Below are 19,802 nucleotides of genomic sequence, written 5' to 3'. Positions count from 1 at the left end.
ATGTGGAATTATCTAATTTTGTTTATAATTTTATTCAGGTCTCTTTTGTACTTCATTTCATGTTACTTTTCAAGGAAAGGTTCTCAAGTAAGTGGCTTAAGCTGGCATCATTTGGATTTTTCTCGTCCCTAATCCAAATGTTTAATTTTTATTTTATTTTACTGTGTTTATTGAGACATATGACTGTGTCCTTATTAATTAAGTGAATATCATTATTGCTGTGTTGGAGGGGGGGTTTTGCTAGAAGAAAGAGGAGGGTTTGGGGTTGGTTGCCAGAAAAGAGTGAATATCATTTTGTGTTTCCCAACATATCACCTCCCAAAAAGGAAGAAAGGTTGCTATGAAAGGGATTAAAAGGTTAAGTGCAAAGTCTTGTCTTCCTTTTGCACTCCCAAATGGAAGAGAAGAAAGCCCCTATCCTTTCATCTCCTTTCTCTTCTACACATCTAAATAGGAGAGGAGGGCCTTGCCTCTGTTATCCCTTTTTCATGTTCCAATATTTTGTGGGAGAAAGACAAATCAATATGCAAAAAGTATCAGCTGCAGGTCTTGCTAGTCGGATATGAATTAAACATGAGGTACTTGTTGATTTAGTGAAGCTTGGGCTAAGTTGCAGAACCTTCAATCTTCATGTGGGACTGGGTTTCATTAAGTTTCACAGGTGTCTGGATATATTTCTTGGCTTGCCTCACATCAGGGGCTGTTTTGTATTGGCTTATCATAGTACAGGCCTCCTTGGAGGAGTTGAGAACAAAATGCACTGTAATGCTGATATATGTGTTTTTATATGTCATGAGGTTTGATTTTGGGATTTATACAAACATGTTTATGCATTCATATCTACCATCTTCATGTTTGTGCAGGGTGACCTTCGTGACATTCTACATCTCAGAAAAGGTCTTTTGAGAACAATTTTGGGTCATATTAACTGGAAGGTATGTTTGCTTTATATTCTTATGAATATGAAATACTTTTTGGTTTTCTATTTGTTCTCATTATCCTTTTATTGTTCCTGATTTTATCAAAGCATGGATGTTGACATTGATGCTAAAATCTATTGTGCTACTGTTGAATGTGAAGTTAAGGACTGGAATTTTAATTATTTTAGTTTAGTTTACCACTTGGAAACAATCCTGCTGACTTAGAATTCTAAAGCTTGATTGTATTAAAGAGTCTTGTGTTGAAGAAATGTGCATTATGTATGGATGGGAAACTTTACAGTAAGGCGGTAAAGTTACTTTTATTGATTGTGCTTGCTGGTTTCCCTATACTGGATGTCTGGGTCTCTGAAAATTTCTTGGCACCTGGAGAAGATTCAGTGCAACTTTCCTTGGTCTGGTTTGGGTAATGAATGAAAGCATCATCATTTAGTTGATTAGGATGTTTAGAGTAGAGTGGGTTATGCCGATGTGGGTGGTGGAGCTCTTGGCATGTTGGAAAAGAAGGTTTAGTCAGAATGATCTTAATATTGTTTGGAATGTAATTCCCTCTCGTTTAATGTGGCGCATTAGGAGAGAAAGGAATGCCTAAAGTTTTGAGAATTGCGAGAAGACGAGCTTGGATCTACAAATGCGTTTCCTTAAATCTCTCTTTGAATGGATCTCTGTTAACGCCCTTTTTGACGCCTCTAACTTTGCAGATTTTTGTGCTCTTTTTCCTTGTTTTTGATCTTACTAGTTATTCTTTCTTGCATGCTTCCTGTGTACTTGGGTTGCATCATTGTGTTTTCTACTAAATTGACTTATAAAAAGAAAATGAAATTCATAGAGACCCCAAAGAAACTTTGTTTTTGATAAGTAATAATGCATTAAAAAGCGCAGAGGGGTACAACCCAAGTACACATGAAGTATACAAGAGCGCAACTAAGTAGGGGAGAAAGAAGAAGAGAACATAAAGAGAAAATCAGGAAAGTTGATCACTAAAGGAGCAAGCCAGCCTGCAGGCCAAGTGAAAAGTGTGTACAAAAAGAAATGAACAAGGTTCTCAAGGTTCCTCGACAAATCCTCGAAGCGTCTCGCATTCCTTTCCTTCCAAAGACACTATAGAAGACAAAGGGGAGCCATCTTCCATACCACGGCACTACTGGTTCTACCGCCCGCCCACCAACTATCAAATATCTCCTTGATGCTTCTAGGCATAACCCAACTCATGTTAAAGTGAGAGAAGATAACATCCCACAACTTGCGCGCGACCCCACAATGAAGAAAGAGATGATCCACAGACTCCCCATCCGCCTCACACATACAACATCGATTAATCACAACAATACCTCTCTTCCGAACATTATCCAACGTGAAAAAAGAAACTTGTAGGTTATGACTTAATTATTTTAACCACCCTTAGCTTTATAAAACCGTGAATTTCACCTTTGCTTTCAAAGGGCCAGGGTTTTGACAACATGTTCTTGTTTGGAAACTTAAGTAGTAGTCAATGCGTTTCAACTTTCCTAAACTCTGTTATAAACCAATAAATAATTGGATAAAATTAAGTGCTGATGTACTTATTTAAAAAGAAGAAGAAAAAGAATACACATTTGCCTAAGTGAAACTCTTACCTCAATTCCCTTTAACAGTTGTATGATGGGGCCGCATGGCATGTGGAGTTCTACAAGTTTTTCTTGTTGGGAACCTATGGGCAAGGATTTTAAGGGATATCCCCACCCATCCATAACACATAACTCATGGTTAACGTGAATTTTGAAGGATCTCTGTGCCATTTCAGAGTGTGTAACTTATCATGAAGTTTAGAATAGATTTACATTTTGATTTTGCATCTGGGCCATAGTTTTTTTTTCATTGTCATTAGCTGAACATGCTTTATATTTCCTTTCTTCTATTTTGGTGTGTATTCTTCACTTTTGAAGCTTGCACACTTGAAACATTGATAAATTATGTTAGTCAAATCTTATCTTTGATTATATTTTTCAATATTGTAGTATTATGTACTAATAACTGGTTCTATATTATGTAGGAGTCTTCTATGTTAAATGAGCGGATAGTGTTATTCTTGCCAGCAGCAGTTTGTGCTCTTTGTGCTGGTTGTGCCCCTTTTACACAATGCTACAAAGGGTTTCCGCTGTCTTACTCTTTTGTAGATGATACTGAGGCTCTAGTAGATGATGTTAAGGTATGTGTTGATTTGTCCTGATTACCATGCAACTTTGGATCTCATACATACTTGTTGGTTTTCACTGAGAATCTGAAATTTGATGGTGCGTGTAGACAGAAGACCTTGAGCATGATAGTCTGCATGAACTGTTTGAGTGCTCTGTTGAAGTTCTTGCGAGAATTGATCAGGACTCTGGTGTTGAGGTGCTAAACTATTGTGTTCAGAAGCAATTCATCTATTTGGATTTTATCTGACAAATTTGATTATTTTCAGGTTTCCCCTTCTCAAAGTCATCAGATTGTATGTCTTCCCCAGCAGTTGAGAGATCAGCTACTGCAGGAAATGGAGACTGGCATTCTTGCATCTCTCGTAGACAAGGAAATCGAAAAGAGGCCTATACCAGATATATTCTTTAGATGTGCACTTTTATCAAACTTCATATATGGCTCATATTTGACAAGGTATGTCTCATCGTATTCTCTACTGTGAGTCTGATTGTACCAACTTGGTGTTTATCTTCCCCTTTTTGTTGGTGAAGTAAAATTTATGTACAAGTTTTGTGCTTCTCATCCTAAAACTACTGAAGAACCATTTCCAGTGAAATGGTTGATTAAATACAATAAGAGGCTTTGCAAGGTGGTGCGTGGACCAGATGTACCTGCAAGCTTACTTTAGTAATTTAATATCTGAAAATCTCAGCAGCTGTCTCATTGTTGTGTTTTTTCCTGCATCCATGGTTCTACTATCACTCAGCGGACTTGTGCTCACATGGACTACAAACTTTTTTAGTCGTGTACAAGTTGTATTTGAACTGTGATTATTTTCAATGTGCAACGTATATTATATTTGGATGGACTGATTTTAGCATTTCTTGTGCTTTAACACGTTTATACTATGCCATGTTGTACAATTGTGCATTTGAAGAGCATTTTTATTTTAGCATTAGACATTGATATTTTGCAACCATTGGTATCTGGTTTAGGCCCCTTCTATTTCCTCTTTGCTGTTTTGTATGCTTACAGGTTAATTTTTGTCAGGAAAAGTGAAGAAGTTTCACCATTTCTCTCCGAGATGGGCAATTGCTTGTTAGAGTTGCTGGATTGTGCTCTTAGTGTCTTTCAAGGAAACCACAATGATTTCGGATCTCTTGGTTGCTTAGGCTCTGACTCCATTTTTGGTGGAACAAACTCTCTTGCTGCATCCTTACGAAGTTTCATTTGCTGTCCAATATTCATGAAATGGAGAGATCAAAATGATCTGGATGTTTTCCTTTATGGTTCGGTAGTCCAATCCATGGAAAAGCTTTTAAAAGCACTGGCAAAACTATATAAAGAATATTCTGAATGTGCAAGGAACTTTCATTCTGAGATGATTTTGCAAGACTTATCTACATCTGATATTTCTCTACAAAATTCTTTCCCATCTGATAGCAATAAAACTAGGATTATGGATTTGGATTTGGATGTGAATGAGGGTTCAAGAGATGTGGATATTTTGACCGTTGGTGGGAAAATTGCCACTGGCATATCCTTTTCTTCAGAGAAGTGGAAGTTGGGCATGATATCAGTTATTTCATGTTTTTTCTCAGTTTTACATGCTGTTACATGGGATACCCTGTTTGAACTCATGGGAAAAGAATCCGACAGGAAGGTATGCTCCACACATAAATTTGTCTATGATTTTTTGGATTGTTGTATTAGAGGTTCTATTTTATTTATTTATTTATTTTTACGTTTATGTTTTATTTGTATATTTATTTTATCTTTTAATTCAGGTGCGTGAAAAAATTCTATACAATCTCTGTCGACATCCCTACTGGCCGTCTTCTGCAAAGATTACAGACTTGGTAGAGAATAATTGACACTAAATTCCATCTGGGAGTCTATTACAGATATAAATAATGACACGCAGCTTTTGGCTTGAGGTTTATGTATTCTTTTTTGATCATTCACATTTCTATACTGGCCTTATTTTGCAGGTGAATTTAATTGATGACATGATTAAAATGCAAGCAACTCTTAAGCTCAACTGTGTTAATATTTTTGTTGCTATCCATGGGTTGCTAGCTTCTCTATTATCCTTGGACGCTGTCAGAAAGGATAAATATGCAGGCTTATCGATGGAGGAGGTGGATTCTGAACAGGTATTTCAGATGTTTCTTGTTGAATTTTGTATTCTGTCATATGAAAAACATAATGTGATAATTTATTTTGATACTTTAATTGTGTAGTAATACTAAATAATATTTGTTTGGTTGACCCAATTAGTTGGGATTGGGGTTAGTTGAGTTGAGTTGAGTAAGTGTACAATAGATAATAAATGAAATATGCTGAGAGAGGATAAAATGTATCAAATAAAATACTTTAATTTGTTTTACTTTTGACTTATCACCATGATAAGATGTTACTGGATTGCCTTTGTTTTGTGACTGTAATGTAGAGTACATCTTATGCTCCAATTGAGTAACCGATTAATTTGTTTTCCAGAGATTGACACATCTTGGAGATTTGGTGAACAAAGTTGCTGGCTTAGATCTTCTTGACTGGTTTGGTCGTGTTAAGCTGATTGATTGCATATGCAATTTTGTTTTACTTCATCCTCAGATTGGTCAGGTGATTATATTTTGACACAAATACTGATATTCCTTTCCTAAATGACAAATATGAAAGACAGACATGGTTACCAGACTGAATTGTCATGGACATGCCATAGAGCAATCTTGAGCATTGTAAAAATGTTGGATCTTTGCCTGAAACTATGCAGATTTGCTATCCTGGCCTTCTCAGCTTCTTCATTTTTTTTTTCTTCCTGAATTTAGGCAAATAAAGCTTAAGATCGTGAGCTTTGGGGCTTAAAAATAGAGCCCTAAAAAGATAGAAATCAAAGAAAAATAAAGAAGATGCATTTGGCTCAACAAAACCTAAAATAGCATCATGTGTAGGACTAGTATTCTGGAATCCGTTTTAAGTTGCAAAGAAGCAGTCAAAAGGTATCTACTAGTGTCCACCATGTGTCCCTATCTTGCTCTCCAGGTGACCTGTTGAGAAGAGTTCATTTTAATTGAGTTTGGTTGAACATGTAATTAACGAGCGTTTAAGTTGCATTATTTGACTTTTTTTTTCTTCTTTTTGATAAGTAATAAGTATATTATCAAACGCGCAAAGGCATTATTTGACAATTATGCTAGTATTTGTCTTACAAGGTTAGATATGAGTACCTTTGGTACCTTGCTTGCCCTCTTGCTTTGGAGTTTGTTGGTATTTTTCTTTTTGGTCATTTTCTACTTGGTCGTGACTTTGATGTTTAGGCAAAGTGGGACCATTTTGCTTCTTTTATTTTTTCGTCAAATAATTGCATGAACTGATTTCTGTTATTGCTTTCAATTCTTTCATTATATGGTCACTGTGGCGTGTCTTTTTAAAGACAATGATTGAAGGGTTGCTTTTGTTGCTCCGAGATCCTGATTATCGAGTTAGATTCTTCCTTGCTAGACGGATTGGTGTTCTTTTCCAAACGTGGGAGGGTCATGAAGAGCTATTCCACGATATTTGGTATGTTCTATAAAATTTACTATATCATGTTGATTCCTGGGAGAGGTGGGGCGGTTATATTAGCAGAATGTGACTCGTTTTCATCTCCCTCTTAATTTCTTCTGTTTTCTTGAGGCAATCCCACTGGTAAAAATTGTTAATGAATTCTTGAACCAAGTGGAAATCTTTGTCTACAGAAGTAATGTCTCCATCTCTAGAATGTTGTTAAAGATCTGATATTTTAGTGAACTGAAATTTTCTTCTGCAAGGAATGTTAGTAGGGCTGTTAACAAGCTGAGCTTGAGCGAGTAGTACTTGCTCGAGCTTGGCTCGTGTAATATTTTCTAGAGCTCGAGCTCGAACTCGAGCTCGTGACGAGCCAAGAATCTCAACTCGAGCTTGGCTCGTCAAGGGAATAGTTGAATATCAACTATTCATTCCTGATATTCAACTATTCCTGATATTTTGATATTCAAATATTCAACTATTACTTTCACCATTTTCTTAAGCATTTCTCTATGAATAAGTTGATGATATTTTTCCAAAAAAAATGGTTATAATTTTATGGGTTCAAGACCCATTATGCACTTACGAGATAAAAAAGAATAGGTAGGATTTATTCTGAAGAAAGATTTGTCCCTTTTCTCTGGGGAGTAGAACCATCAGAGATGGCACAAAATCAAATAGAATTTTGCACTGCTGAATCCTTATTCTTGTGATGGTTTGTATCCATTATCATGTGATTTTAACCTTATTATTGCTTTTCTATGATCCTTTCACGAATATGAGTGTTATTTTGGTAAGAGATACTGTTATTTAGATTACCAAAAAGTGATTTTCGATTACTAACATCTATTAATATTCTTCTAGTTCCAATGTTGGCGTTGCATTGGTTTTTACATCAAAAGAAAAACTTGTTACTGCAAGGGAGGTCCTAGCTGCTGGTCCTCAGCCTCGCCCCACAATGGAAACTGTTATTATCACTCTTATGCATCTTGCTTTGAACAGTGAGAAAGTGGAGTTGGAGGTATATATACTTTCTTTTCAATATGTATATGTATAAATCTAAGTCATCGCTGGCTTTCCCTTTTTCTTGTAAACACATTTGGTATACAAGGCAGGGGACAAAGAGTCCAATTAAAGAAAAATCAAATGCACGATAACTAGAATGTGAACTAAGCTATCCAAATTAAAATTCTACTTATGCAAAATGAAAAAACAAATATGCAATGATAGTGAGGATGTCCATTATGGGAAAGCCTATGTGACACCCCAAAAAGTTAGTCCCACATTGGGAAGATGGATTGCCCACATTGGACGGGTGCGTTACAAACATGTGGTAACGCGCTGCATGACATGGACCCTGACGACTGACGAGGACGTTAGGGATTTGTGAGGGGAAATTGTGACATCTCAGAAGGTTAGTCCCCCACATTGTGAAGATGGATTGCCCACATTGAGTGGGTGCATTATAAAGGGGGTCATAAGTGCTAAGTCTCATATTAGTTCCTTACTAAGTGAGACTAAACTTTCTTAGTGATTATGGAGAGATCCAATTGTAACTTGACTAATCTTTTTACCTTAATAGTGAATATGTGGCTAGCACCTTATTTGGGTTATTACAGCCTAGCTTCCTGTTTTCAAAAGTGTCAATCATGAAGGTTACGAGATCTCTGCTTAATAATTTCACTTGATTCGTGAGCATGACTTATAGTGACAGTTAGACAACTTCTCTATGCAAATTCATATATAAATATTTTGTGTAAGTGGGCTTTTTCTCACTGATTTGATTCTTTTTCATGGCCTGGTGCATAAATCATTACTTGGAACTTGCTTAAATCAGCGTTCAGCAGGAACTAAGTAGTTACTCATTGATGTCAAACCTGTTATTGAGCTTATAAATTCATGCATGTTTTAAAATAGATCTCTCTCTGTACTTATTTTTGATTTTTGATGGCTCATGCAGGCTGTATTTATGATATGTGTGGTTGCTGCTATTGTTCCTTGTCAGAGGTACAAAATTACGTTCTATTTTAGTGCTCTGCATTATCATTTAGTTACACTTGGTTTCTTATATTAATAGTCTTTTTTCTTCAGGAAATTGGTGTATGCAGTACTTCATAATCTATCCAGACAGCTCAAGTATACATCTCTGTTGAAGGTAATGAATATAATTCTCATCTTTAATTGATGCTTTATCTTAGTGTAAGAATTAGCTTTTCTTGTGGTAGTACGAAATTTTTTTGAAACTGGTTGGACTGTTTATTGTTTAAAAGGTTCTTGAGAGCATTCATCTTAATGAGTTAAATCACTTGAACGTTAAAGTACTTCTCTGTTATTCTTGAATTTCCTTTTTTCTTTTGCAGTACTTGGAGGAACTCATGGGACCGATTATCTTCTACTGGGTTGCTTGTGGTGTAAGTTTAGTTGCACTAGTGGAGGTAATGTGCTCTTTTTTCACCCCCTTTCACTAAGAACCCTTTTAACTTGTCTTAGTGAATTTGCACAACCCTCAACATGTCAATTTTACTTTTCTCCAACATAGGTAGGGAATCTTGCCAACATAATTGGCATATGTTGTGCTTAAACAAATTTGGTGAGCTTCATGGACTTAGTGGCAATTTTTTTTTTTTCCTTTTCAAATTATAATTTTTTATATTATGATTTCGCTGCTTGTATTTTCCAACCAAGCCAAAGAATAGAACATCTGGAATTGACACTTCTGTTACATACGGCCTAACATGGTGAAAAAGGAGCAGTCATAAACACTGTGATCACCAAATATTTAGGGGCCAATATGTTGCTACAGTTTAAGATATGAATTAAGAAATCAGACTAAGAAAGTGTCTGCTCTATCAAGAATGAAATATTAAATTGTCTCCCAATTTTATCTTATAAGCTTTGCGTAAACCGCGATTCACTGTTATGTGTTATGTTTACATAATATTTCCAATACAAAGTAGGGTGGCATACAGATCGAATCAAACTGGCTGGACACTGCTGCTCTGTTTTTGATCCATGACTTGGCAAACAATGGTGTCAATCTGATCAATGAGCATCCCTGAAAACTTTTTATCTATCAACGTAAAGTGAGGAGCATGCAAATAAACCAGATAATATGCTGCCATACAGCAACACAATGGATGAACCTGTTAGCATACGATGGGATTCTTGGATAAAATGTGACATACATGCCCAAGATTTTAGGAATTGAAAATCATAAACAAACTTCATGCTTAGGAAATGAGATGAAGGAAGTGATTAGTTGAAAGTCAACGAAGGGGTTCAGAAGTTACCTTGTTACTTAAGTGGCATTGACCGAAAGCTTGGGACTAGGGTTTTTCTTTTGGGAAAGACGAGGAATGGGAGAGGTAGAGATTTAGACTAGCAAAACAAGAGACAAATAGATAGAATGGGGTGAGAATGGATATGCCAAGTCAAATAAGTCAACCCATTAAACAAATGGTTTCTAATGCAAAAGACGTGGATACATTGAAAATTATGCCTGATGGGAAGCATGACTGTTAAGTTTTTAGAATGTATTGTAAACCATTAATTTTGTGCCCAATTTTGTGCAACCCTGACTTGCTCCATCCCTTCAATGTTTTAAGTCCTATTTATACGTATTGATATGTGGTATGGAGAGAAGGCCCTAATGGAAGTTTTTCGAGATTTTATATGGTATTGCTTGAGCTAAGGATGCTTCTGTAGTGGCTCACTTGGAGCTTTATGGTGGTTCCAATTGAGACTGTTGTTGTTCTTCATAGATTAATGACTGAATTTTGGGGATGCTTTTTAATTTGAGAACAATTTCATTTGGCATGTTTATTTTTGACTCATTATGATTTTATTTATTTATTTTATATCAAATGCTTACTTTGCTTGATTTGTTATGATTCGAAAATATATTAAGTGTTTAATTTATTGTCACATTGTTATTAAAAATCAAATTCTCAACAAATCCATGTTTAGTCTATTTTATATTTGATTGATGCTTAATTCTTTTATCTTCCAATTGGGAGAATTGATTTTCTACCTAGTTGAGTAAAACAATATGTATCAAGAATACGTAATATAATGCTAGGTGGATCCCCAAAACCTTAGTGTTTTTCCCATTAATTTTATCAAATCTCACTTTTCTTAATTTAGTTTAGTTAATTTAATTTTTAGTTTGTATTGGTTATTTTTATCTTAATAATTTACTGCGTCATTTATTCTGTTTAGTTTAATTGCATTGTTTAATTTTATCTTTATTTTGCAACCACCATTTTTGTTGAACTAGATTAGGATTTATTTAGCTAAGATTTAGTTAGTTTTCTTACAATTATACAAGTCCTTGTGGATTCGAACTCGCACTTGTTGTGAGATTTTAAATGTACTTGCAAGTGCACAAATTGTTTTGAAATATAGGGATGCAAGTACAAGGTCGAACCCACATAGACTTGTATAATTGTAGGAAAACTAACTAAATCTTAACTAAATAAATTCTAATCTAGTTCAATAAAAATGGTGGTTGAGAAATAAAGATAAAATTAAACAATGCAATTAAACTAAATAGAATAAATGAAGCAGTAAACTATTAAGATAAAAAATTAAATTACCTAAACTAAATTAAGAAAAGTGAGATTTGATAAAATTAATGGGAAAAACACTAAGGTTTTAGGGATCCACCTAGCATTATATTATGTATTCTTGAGACATAGTTTTTACTCAACTAGGTAGAAAATCAATCTCGTAATCGGAAGATAAAAGAATTAAGCATCAATCAAATATAAAATAGATTGAACATGGATTTGTTGAGAATTTGATTTTTAATAACAATGTAACAATAAATTAAGCACTCAATATATTTTTGAATCATAACAAATCAAACAAAGTAAGCATTTGATATAAACAAAAATCATAATGAGTCAAAATAAATTTGTCACATGAAATTCAAAAGCATCCGCAAAATTCAGTCATTAATCTATGAAGAACACATAATAAAAATACTAGGCTTCACCCCTAGCCCTAGCTAGAGATTTAGCTACTCATAATATTAAAGGGCTAGAGATTTAGCTACTCATGATATTAAAATACTTAACAATACATAAATAAAAAGAAAGAACTTGAATATTAGGAATAAATCCTATGCATGAAGCCCTCTGTCTCTCTCTTCTCTCTTTCTTTTCTGCCATGTGGCCTCTTCTCCCAGCCCGGGCGCTCTGGCTCCCCCTTAATCGTGGGAATTGTTGTTCTATATATAGTGAAGAATTGGCGTAGATTTCTTTAGGGAGAAGGTTTTCCTTTTTTTATTTTTTATTTTTTATTTCCTGATTTGTCAAGCTTCACCGCCTTTTCTTCTTTTCTTATTTGGTTTTCCTTCGTTTCTTTCTTAATTGGCCCCACGTGCTTGACTTCTTCATTTGGTAATTTTGCTTGGCTTGGCTTTTCTTTTCTATTTTTTATTTTTATTTTTATTTTTTTATTTTGTGTTTTTTTCCTACAAAAGCCAATAACTTGCATTATAATATCATTTTAAGCTCACATTTAATAATTAAACATTATTCCACAATTAAATATAAAATGCAAGAATTGGTATAAAATAAAGTATGATAAAGCTTATTTTAATAGAGAAAATAGACACTTTTAAGCTATCATCACCAATTAGTGGAATGTAAGCTTTGTTAGAGCAGCTCATGATTGGAAGGTGGATGTCTTTGCTTCGTTTTTCAATTTGTTGTACTCACTTAGAGTAAGAAGGGAAGGTGAAGACAAACTATGTTGGATCCCCTCCAAAAAAGGGTTCGTTGTTAGTTCCTTTTACAATGTCCTTGTTTATTTGGCGGACCAAGGTTCCTTTGAGAGTAGCCTTTTTGCTTGGTTGGCAGCCCTAGGAAAGATCAATCATGGATAATCTTAGGAAGAGGCATATCGTTGTGGTTGATAGGTGTTGTATGTGATAGAGAGATGGGAGTCCGTGGATCCTCTTCTTCTTTATTGTGAGGTAGCTTGTGCATTATGGAGTGTATTTTTCAGTCGTTTCGGGTTTTCTTGGGTTATGCCTAGAAGACTTGTTGATTGTATGCTTGTTGGTGGACTGATGCACTTAAGAGTGTTGTTGTGTGGAAGATGGTGCATTCTTGTCTCTTGTGGTGTCTCTGGAAAGAACATAATGATAGAAGTTTCAAGACCATGAGAGGACGTCTACGGAGCTTAAGGCCTTATTTTTAATACTCTTCATTTTTGAACAGCTGCATTTTTAGCTTCTTTTGTGCTCAGCTTTCATGATTTTTATTTTATTTTTCCTCATGCTAGCTAAGTGTTTCTTTTGTATATTTCCTATGTACCTGGGTTGCGCCTTTTACTTTTAATGATAGTTCATTTACCTTTTTTTTTTTATATATAAAAAAAATCACATTCTGACCCCACCAGCTAGGTGCTTCTTTTGTCTACTTCCTGTGTACCCAGGTAGCGCCTTTCACTTTTAATGATATTTCGATTACTTATTGAAAAAAAAAGTTGCATTCTAACCCCACCATCACATTGTAATATAGCCTTATGTAATTGTTTTTTTTTTTTTTTTTTTTAAATGGATAGCTTCCATCTTTTGGTGTAGGTGTTCTCAATCAAAACCATTAGGAAGAGGCATCAAATAAAGAGGGAATTTATATTGTCAAATATTTGGAGTTGTGGGTGTTCCATTGAATTTACTATCTCAATTCTTTGGTACCATTTTTAGATAATTACTGGATTGTAATCTATTTGAGTTATTTTGGCGGTTTCCTTGGAGCTGATACCTTTTGATGCGAGATAATGTGTAGTAATAAAAAGAAAATGCAGTTTTAGACTTTATCTACAAATGTGTTAGCCTAAATTAACATTTTATTTGGACGCTAATGAGTTATTGTGTCATATTAAGATTGCAAACAAAATTGATGCTGTAGATATTTATTGCTTGTGTATTTTTGGTTCACATATTTGCATGCATTACTGGTAGTTCAACTCCAACCTATATTGAAATTCCCATGTTACCTATATAATGTTGCCTAATGGTAATTCAATTTTTTTTCTTGGTTTGGGGTAATACATCCATATGTGTTCCATCTGACCGCATCCCAACCGTTCTTTGCAGATACGTCAACTTTTTGTCTCAGATGCCGATCCTAGCTATTTCTTGCAATATTGTTCCCATTGGCTTTTTCCAGCTCTGGTTCTGCATGGAGATAGCTCCAACCTAAGCTGGCTTTCTAAGGTATTGGCTTATCTACTCTCTTTTGTAATGAGTGGACAGAAATCTCTAGCATCAACTGGATATCAAGTTTTTTTTGCTGAATATTTTTGAGTTTCTGCCATGTCATTGTTAAATAGTAATGGCGAATGTATTGTGCACATTTCCCTTTTGAACATGGAACTGATATTGCATGTCGATTGTGCTTGTCTTTGGTTCTTGTATCTTTCGTATAAACATTTTGGTCTTGTATATTTGTCATTTTATCTGACGGTTATTTGATAACAGGTTGCTTGTCAACCGTTGGCAGTTCTGGTTAAAAATCAATTTGTGCCAATCTTTGCTGTCTGTATGGCATTGCATTGCAGTAAGAGATCCGGGTGGGAAAAGGGAGCAGTTGTGCTTCAGAGTTCGATTTTGCATCTTGCTGAGATATCTGAGAATGAACGAGACAAACTGATAAAGAAACAAATGGTTTGGTCATACCTTTCATCTCCTTTTTCTTTTTGGTTTCTGTAGTTTTTTGATTATCTGGGAGTTTAAGATTGATGACATGGCTCTTCAAATAATGACCGACTAATCTAATTTTTTTTTTGATAACTTAATGACCGACTAATCTAATTTACTGATACGTTAGAAGGAATAATGTTTTCAATCTAAGAAATTATGTGTAAGAAGAGTGGGGAGTCTATCGATCACTTACTGATTCATTGTGAAGTGGCAATAGAATTATGGAGTTCCATTCTTAATTTGTTTGGTGTAGAGTGGGTTATGCCTAGATGGGTGATTGTTTTGTTGGTCAGTTGGGGAGGTCGAGTTGGGCGTGGTACAGTTATGGAAGTATGGAGGTTGGCTCCATTGTGTTTATTGTAGTGTCTTTGGTGCGAGAAGAAGGCTTAGTGATTTGAATATGTAGAGACTTCGGTGACAGAGTTGCAGAAGATTGTGTTCAACACTTTATATACTTGGGTATCTGCACATCATAATTTGCTTGTTTCAAGTTCTGCAGATTTCTTGAATTTTTGTTCTTCTGTTTCTTCTGATTAAGGGTTCTCTTGTATATTCCCCGTGTACTAGGGTTGAGTTCCTTTGCACATAATTAATGATAATGAAATTGCTAGAAGGAAGCCTTGTGATTATTTAGAGTGAGTGCTATGTGCAAGTATCAAGTCAATTTTAGTGTTACACAAATTTCTGAGTGCATCTTTCTATGTGAGTTTCATTATGCATGGCCTGGTTTGTTCTGTTTTTTTTTTTTTTGATAAGTAAATGTAATATATATCAAAAGCGCAAAGGGGCGCAACCCACATACACGGGAGGTATAAATAGAGAGCGCCTAAGAGGGAGAGAAATGAAAAAGAAAATCAGAAAAACTAATCACTAATGGAGATAGCCAAACGGTCGTCCAAAAGTAAAGAGTAAATAAGAAAAAATGGGTCAATTCCTCTATAGTCCTAGTGAAATTTTCAAAACATCTAGCATTTCTTTCATTCCATATACACCACATAAGACACAGAGGGATCATCTTCCACACAACCGCGCTTCGGGATCGTCCTCCCGACCACCAACTATCGAACAAGTCCCTCACCCTGCAAGGCATGACCCAATGCAATCCAAACCGAATAAAAATCGAATTGTCAGCCTGCAAGGCATGACCCAATGCAAGTATCAAGTCAATTTATTGCAAAGTTGATTAACATTTAGGTCTGATTCATAGTATTTCTGTCAGAATTAAGTGAACTTTTTTGAGGAGTCTTTACTCATAATATCTCTTCATGCTTCTTTGTATTTGTAGGTATCTATTGTCAGCCACATTCTGTCTCTTGCCTCTTGTGCATCAGATCCTCCAGTCCCTTTCTTTTCCAGGGATACAATTGCACATGCAATTCAAACAGTTGTTGATGGTTTTTTGGAAATGTGCATTTCCTCTATCTCACCACTCTTTGATTTATCTGTCCCTTTCTGGAGTTTATGTTCATAGTTTTTCTTGCTGGATTTGTGCAGGGAGGACCATCCTAGAGCAGCTTGTGTTATTGACAAGATTAACATTTTTCGTCCTGATAGAGTCTTCATGGTGATGTTAAAATTTCATATAATATGTTTTTCTGTTTCTTGATCTTTCAAATTTCCCTTTCAAACTCCAGATCTCTTCTTCAGCCGTTAACATTTCCTTTGCATTTTGTGAAATGAACTACTATTTCGGTCATGCAGTTTATAGTAGAAATGCACTATAAAATAGCAGCAGCAGTTCATCATAGGCATAAATGTCATCGGTTGGCTGGAGTTGAGGTGCTTATAAACATTCTTGGGCACAGAGCTGCTGTTTCAAGCACTTCAAAGTGAGTTATATTGAGAATCCTTATGTTTTAGTCATTGTGTGTATTACTGAGACATTTGTTTAATTTGTATGGATTTTAGTCTATTAAAAGGTGGTGGAGGTGGAGGGGAGGAAATGTTGTTTGAGGCCCCTTACATTTAAATTTCCCTTTTGAAAACTCTTCATAGATGTTGTGTGGCTTGTAGCTTTATCTTTAGGCTTCTAAAGGTGTTATTGTAATTGCTATGCCATCAAGATGTTTGGAAGTCATATCCGTGGCCTCTTTTGTTATCCTCATTATGCTCTTCTTTCTTTTGTTTCTAATTACTTTGTCTTTCTCCCTTATGTATTTTTCCTTATTTGAAGAAGTTTGTCTCTCCAAGTTTCATTAAAGAACAATTCTGTTTTCTCACAAGTGTCATCTTACATTTAATGTGCCTCTTTTTATTTATTATGATTTTATTATTATTATTATTATTATTATTATTATTTTTGGGGGGGTCCTTAGAAAAGGATCACCCCCGGAAGGGTAAGGGTAGTAGGTGTATACAACCTTTGTACTTAGGGGCACTTTTTTCATAAATGCTTGATTATCTATGAAAAAAAAATAAAAGAATATTGAGAAAGTGGGAACAACCTTCTTCTGGGTTTGTCTTCTTTGCACCGATTAGAAAAGGTCAAAAAGATAATCCTTTGCTGGACATTCTTAATGTATTTTTAATGGTGGCTGTTTGCTGGTTTGCTTTATCCTCTTCCGCATGCAGGGGTTTCTCGGTCTAGGGTGCTTCACCAAATTTTTATAGTTGATGGATATTAAATTTTTAGCTTGATGCTGCGAGTTTTTGCGGTATTATTGCAGATTGGACGATTAGCTTTCATGTTATACAAGACTAATTTTTTAGAGTTATGTGACTTTGCAGTTGTATGATTTGTCTTTGAGATTGTCTAATGTTTAATTTGTGCAGTTATCTTTTCAACTTGATTGGGCAATTCATTGGTTGTCATGCTTTACAAGAGCAATGCTGTCGTATCATCTCCGCATTGCTGAGGATTTTTAAAAGTAACCCATCCAAAGAAATTATCAGCGTTCTGGGCGAGCAGCTTCAGGTATGTGTCATGTGTTAATCGTAAATCCTCATGTGTTTAGCTCCTTCTCCCTCAACATTCTCTGCTCTCTTCTGATTTTGTATCATTGCAGTTTTTGGTGTCAAAGTTGGTGGCTTGTTGCATTCCATTTGAAGCTAATGGAGAACATTCTGGCACTAGATCCTCTCAAGTTTTGTCTTTGTTACTCCAACTAACTATGGATTCTGATCCATCTCTTTATGATTACATCAGAGTAGGTTTTTCTGAATCCTTAGAAATAGATTTATTTCAAATTAAGGCTTAAACTCGATTCGGTGGAGATGTTGCTATGAATTGTCAATTTCTTAATGGCAGGAATTGGAACCCTTCCCTGAAATAGATATCTTCGATGAACTACGAAAATTCCATCAGGAATTGTGCCGAGCGTACTCTCCAAGAGACCACTTGTTAAAGGTAGAGTGTTTTCAACTTTTAGAAGGTTTGCATCAGTGTTAGAGCAATTTAAATATTCTTCACATCTCATTTTCATGTTTTTCCCTTGTACTGGGTCCATTTTCAGTTTGTGAAGAGATCTTCCTACCTTCCACCAAGGTTACTTTTGTGGAGGTGATTTTTTTTATCTGCCATTCTTGTCTGTACTTAAATGAAGTTCATCAAATTTGAGCTTATCGACTGATGTTGCATCAAATGGTAAAAACAAAAAGACTAGAATTGCAAAACATCAAATTTTAATAAATTAATAGAAAGTAGGTTTGTTTTTAAATCGCTTACCATTTTAATGGTTAAGTTTGCAATGTTCTAGTTTTGTTAATTGAAAACTTGTGATCTAACATGGGTTGTAAGTGTGTGCTGATATGCTTTATATACATGGTATATCCTTTCAGTCTCCAAGCACTGCACAAGAAGTTACTCATGGATGAAACTTGTTGGAGTGGAAAGAATGCGGAAGATCTTGTGGCAAATAGATATTGGCATGGTGACCATGAGATTGTGTCTGCAGTCTGGACACTTGTCCGTATGTGCGGTTCAGATGACGCCAATAGTTTTAGAGCATTGGTGTCTGATTTCATTTCTAGGGTATCACTACTGGATTGTTTCACTTCATATTTAGGTTTAATATGATTTGGCCTGCAACATTTTCACTTTTGAATGTGACTGCAGGTTGGTATTGGGGACCCACATTGTGTTGTTTTCCATTTGCCTGGAGACTCTGGTCACATTCATGTTTGCCAGCCTATTAATCATGATAGTGCTACAGCAATCAACTTCTACATTGTTACCGGCATATCTGAAGAGCTTTTGATTGCAATTTTGAGACTTCTGAAGAAGTACCTGATGGATGATTCTGTTAAAATAGTTGATATGACTTCACAAGCTCTTCGGGTGAGTGAATATAGGTCCATATGGCTTTGCCCTTTGATGAAGCTTATGAGGCTGAAATACATAGTTTTATTTTGCTGTGGTTTCTTAGATTTCAATGTGCGTGATACTTGTCTTGTAAAATGTTTGTATAATAAAAATATGGGTTAAATACACAAGCTCCTTTAACTATCAGCCATTTTCAAAAGACGTCCCACAAACTGAGAGGTGTGACATTTGGATACATCAAACTACCATTTTGTGGCAAATAAGCCACTTTGTTAGCCTCGTAAGTTTGGTTGGATGCAAAAGTGGACTTTTCTGTCTCTCTTCCTATAACACCCCTATTTTCTTAAAAAGGGTAACACAATAGTGTGGTTCAGCCACCCAACATTGAGGAAGGGGTGGCTCGCGACCACCTCCCCCCTCCCCCCTTTTCCATTTGGGTGGCCGAAACCACCCATGGAAAGGGGGGTTTTAACATTTTGTCTTTTTTTACTACTTAATAATTTGGGGAAACATTACTTAAGACCCTGAACTACTACTCGTTTTGAGAAGACTTCCAAAATTTCAAAAACTCTCAATTTCACCCCCTGAACTTTCAATTTGATGCAATGTACCCCTTTCGTCAATTTATGGACGTTAACAGTGATAAAATGACCTTTATACCCCTTATATTTTTAAAAAATTTCAAATTTACCCTTAATTTCAAATTAAAATTTTAAAAAATTTGATGGGTAATTTGATCTTTATAGTGGTTTCCGTTAGGATTTAACGTCAAAAATTGACGAAAGGGGGTCAATTGCATCAAATTGAAAGTTCAGAGGGGTTGAAATTGAGATTTTTTAAAATTTTGAGGATCTTCTCAAAACACGTGGCAGTTCAGGAGTCCTAAGTGAAGTGAACCCTAATAAAGTGACATTTTTGCCACGAAATGACAGTTTGATGTATCTAAGTGTCACACTTGTCAGTTCATGGGTCTTTTTTGAAGATGGTTGATAGTTTAGGGGGTTTAAGTGTATTTAACCCTTAAAACATTGTAAAAGTTAGACCGAATAGATTTTGAATTCCATTGTAAAAGTTAAACCAAATGAAATTGTCAACAAAAAAACTCATTGGAAGGTTTAACTGAGAGCCTTCCTATGCTGACTAGAGTAATAATTGATGAATGCTGATTGAGGGAAATGAAAGC

At 35.4% G+C, this 19,802-nt stretch overlaps 1 protein-coding gene across 1 annotated transcript in view; it reads left to right on the top strand.

The window, feature by feature from the left end:
• Positions 1 to 19,802, top strand: part of LOC132176378 (serine/threonine-protein kinase ATM) — a 65,234-nt gene that overhangs the window by 21,186 nt on the left and 24,246 nt on the right. The window contains 25 exon segments of the mRNA XM_059588569.1: positions 39 to 87; positions 864 to 935; positions 2,971 to 3,126; positions 3,222 to 3,311; positions 3,382 to 3,569; positions 4,131 to 4,758; positions 4,883 to 4,954; positions 5,087 to 5,251; positions 5,595 to 5,720; positions 6,532 to 6,659; positions 7,509 to 7,665; positions 8,605 to 8,651; positions 8,736 to 8,799; positions 9,005 to 9,079; positions 13,753 to 13,872; positions 14,137 to 14,322; positions 15,644 to 15,765; positions 15,853 to 15,922; positions 16,060 to 16,187; positions 17,131 to 17,272; positions 17,364 to 17,504; positions 17,606 to 17,704; positions 17,811 to 17,857; positions 18,136 to 18,328; positions 18,413 to 18,634. Coding sequence (XP_059444552.1) covers positions 39 to 87; positions 864 to 935; positions 2,971 to 3,126; positions 3,222 to 3,311; positions 3,382 to 3,569; positions 4,131 to 4,758; positions 4,883 to 4,954; positions 5,087 to 5,251; positions 5,595 to 5,720; positions 6,532 to 6,659; positions 7,509 to 7,665; positions 8,605 to 8,651; positions 8,736 to 8,799; positions 9,005 to 9,079; positions 13,753 to 13,872; positions 14,137 to 14,322; positions 15,644 to 15,765; positions 15,853 to 15,922; positions 16,060 to 16,187; positions 17,131 to 17,272; positions 17,364 to 17,504; positions 17,606 to 17,704; positions 17,811 to 17,857; positions 18,136 to 18,328; positions 18,413 to 18,634 — 3,487 coding nt within the window.

This window comes from Corylus avellana, chromosome ca3 (assembly GCF_901000735.1).
Source record: "Corylus avellana chromosome ca3, CavTom2PMs-1.0".
Classification (NCBI taxonomy): Eukaryota; Viridiplantae; Streptophyta; class Magnoliopsida; order Fagales; family Betulaceae; genus Corylus; species Corylus avellana.
Note: the sequence above shows the minus strand (reverse complement) of the source record. Positions and strands in the feature narration are given on the sequence as shown.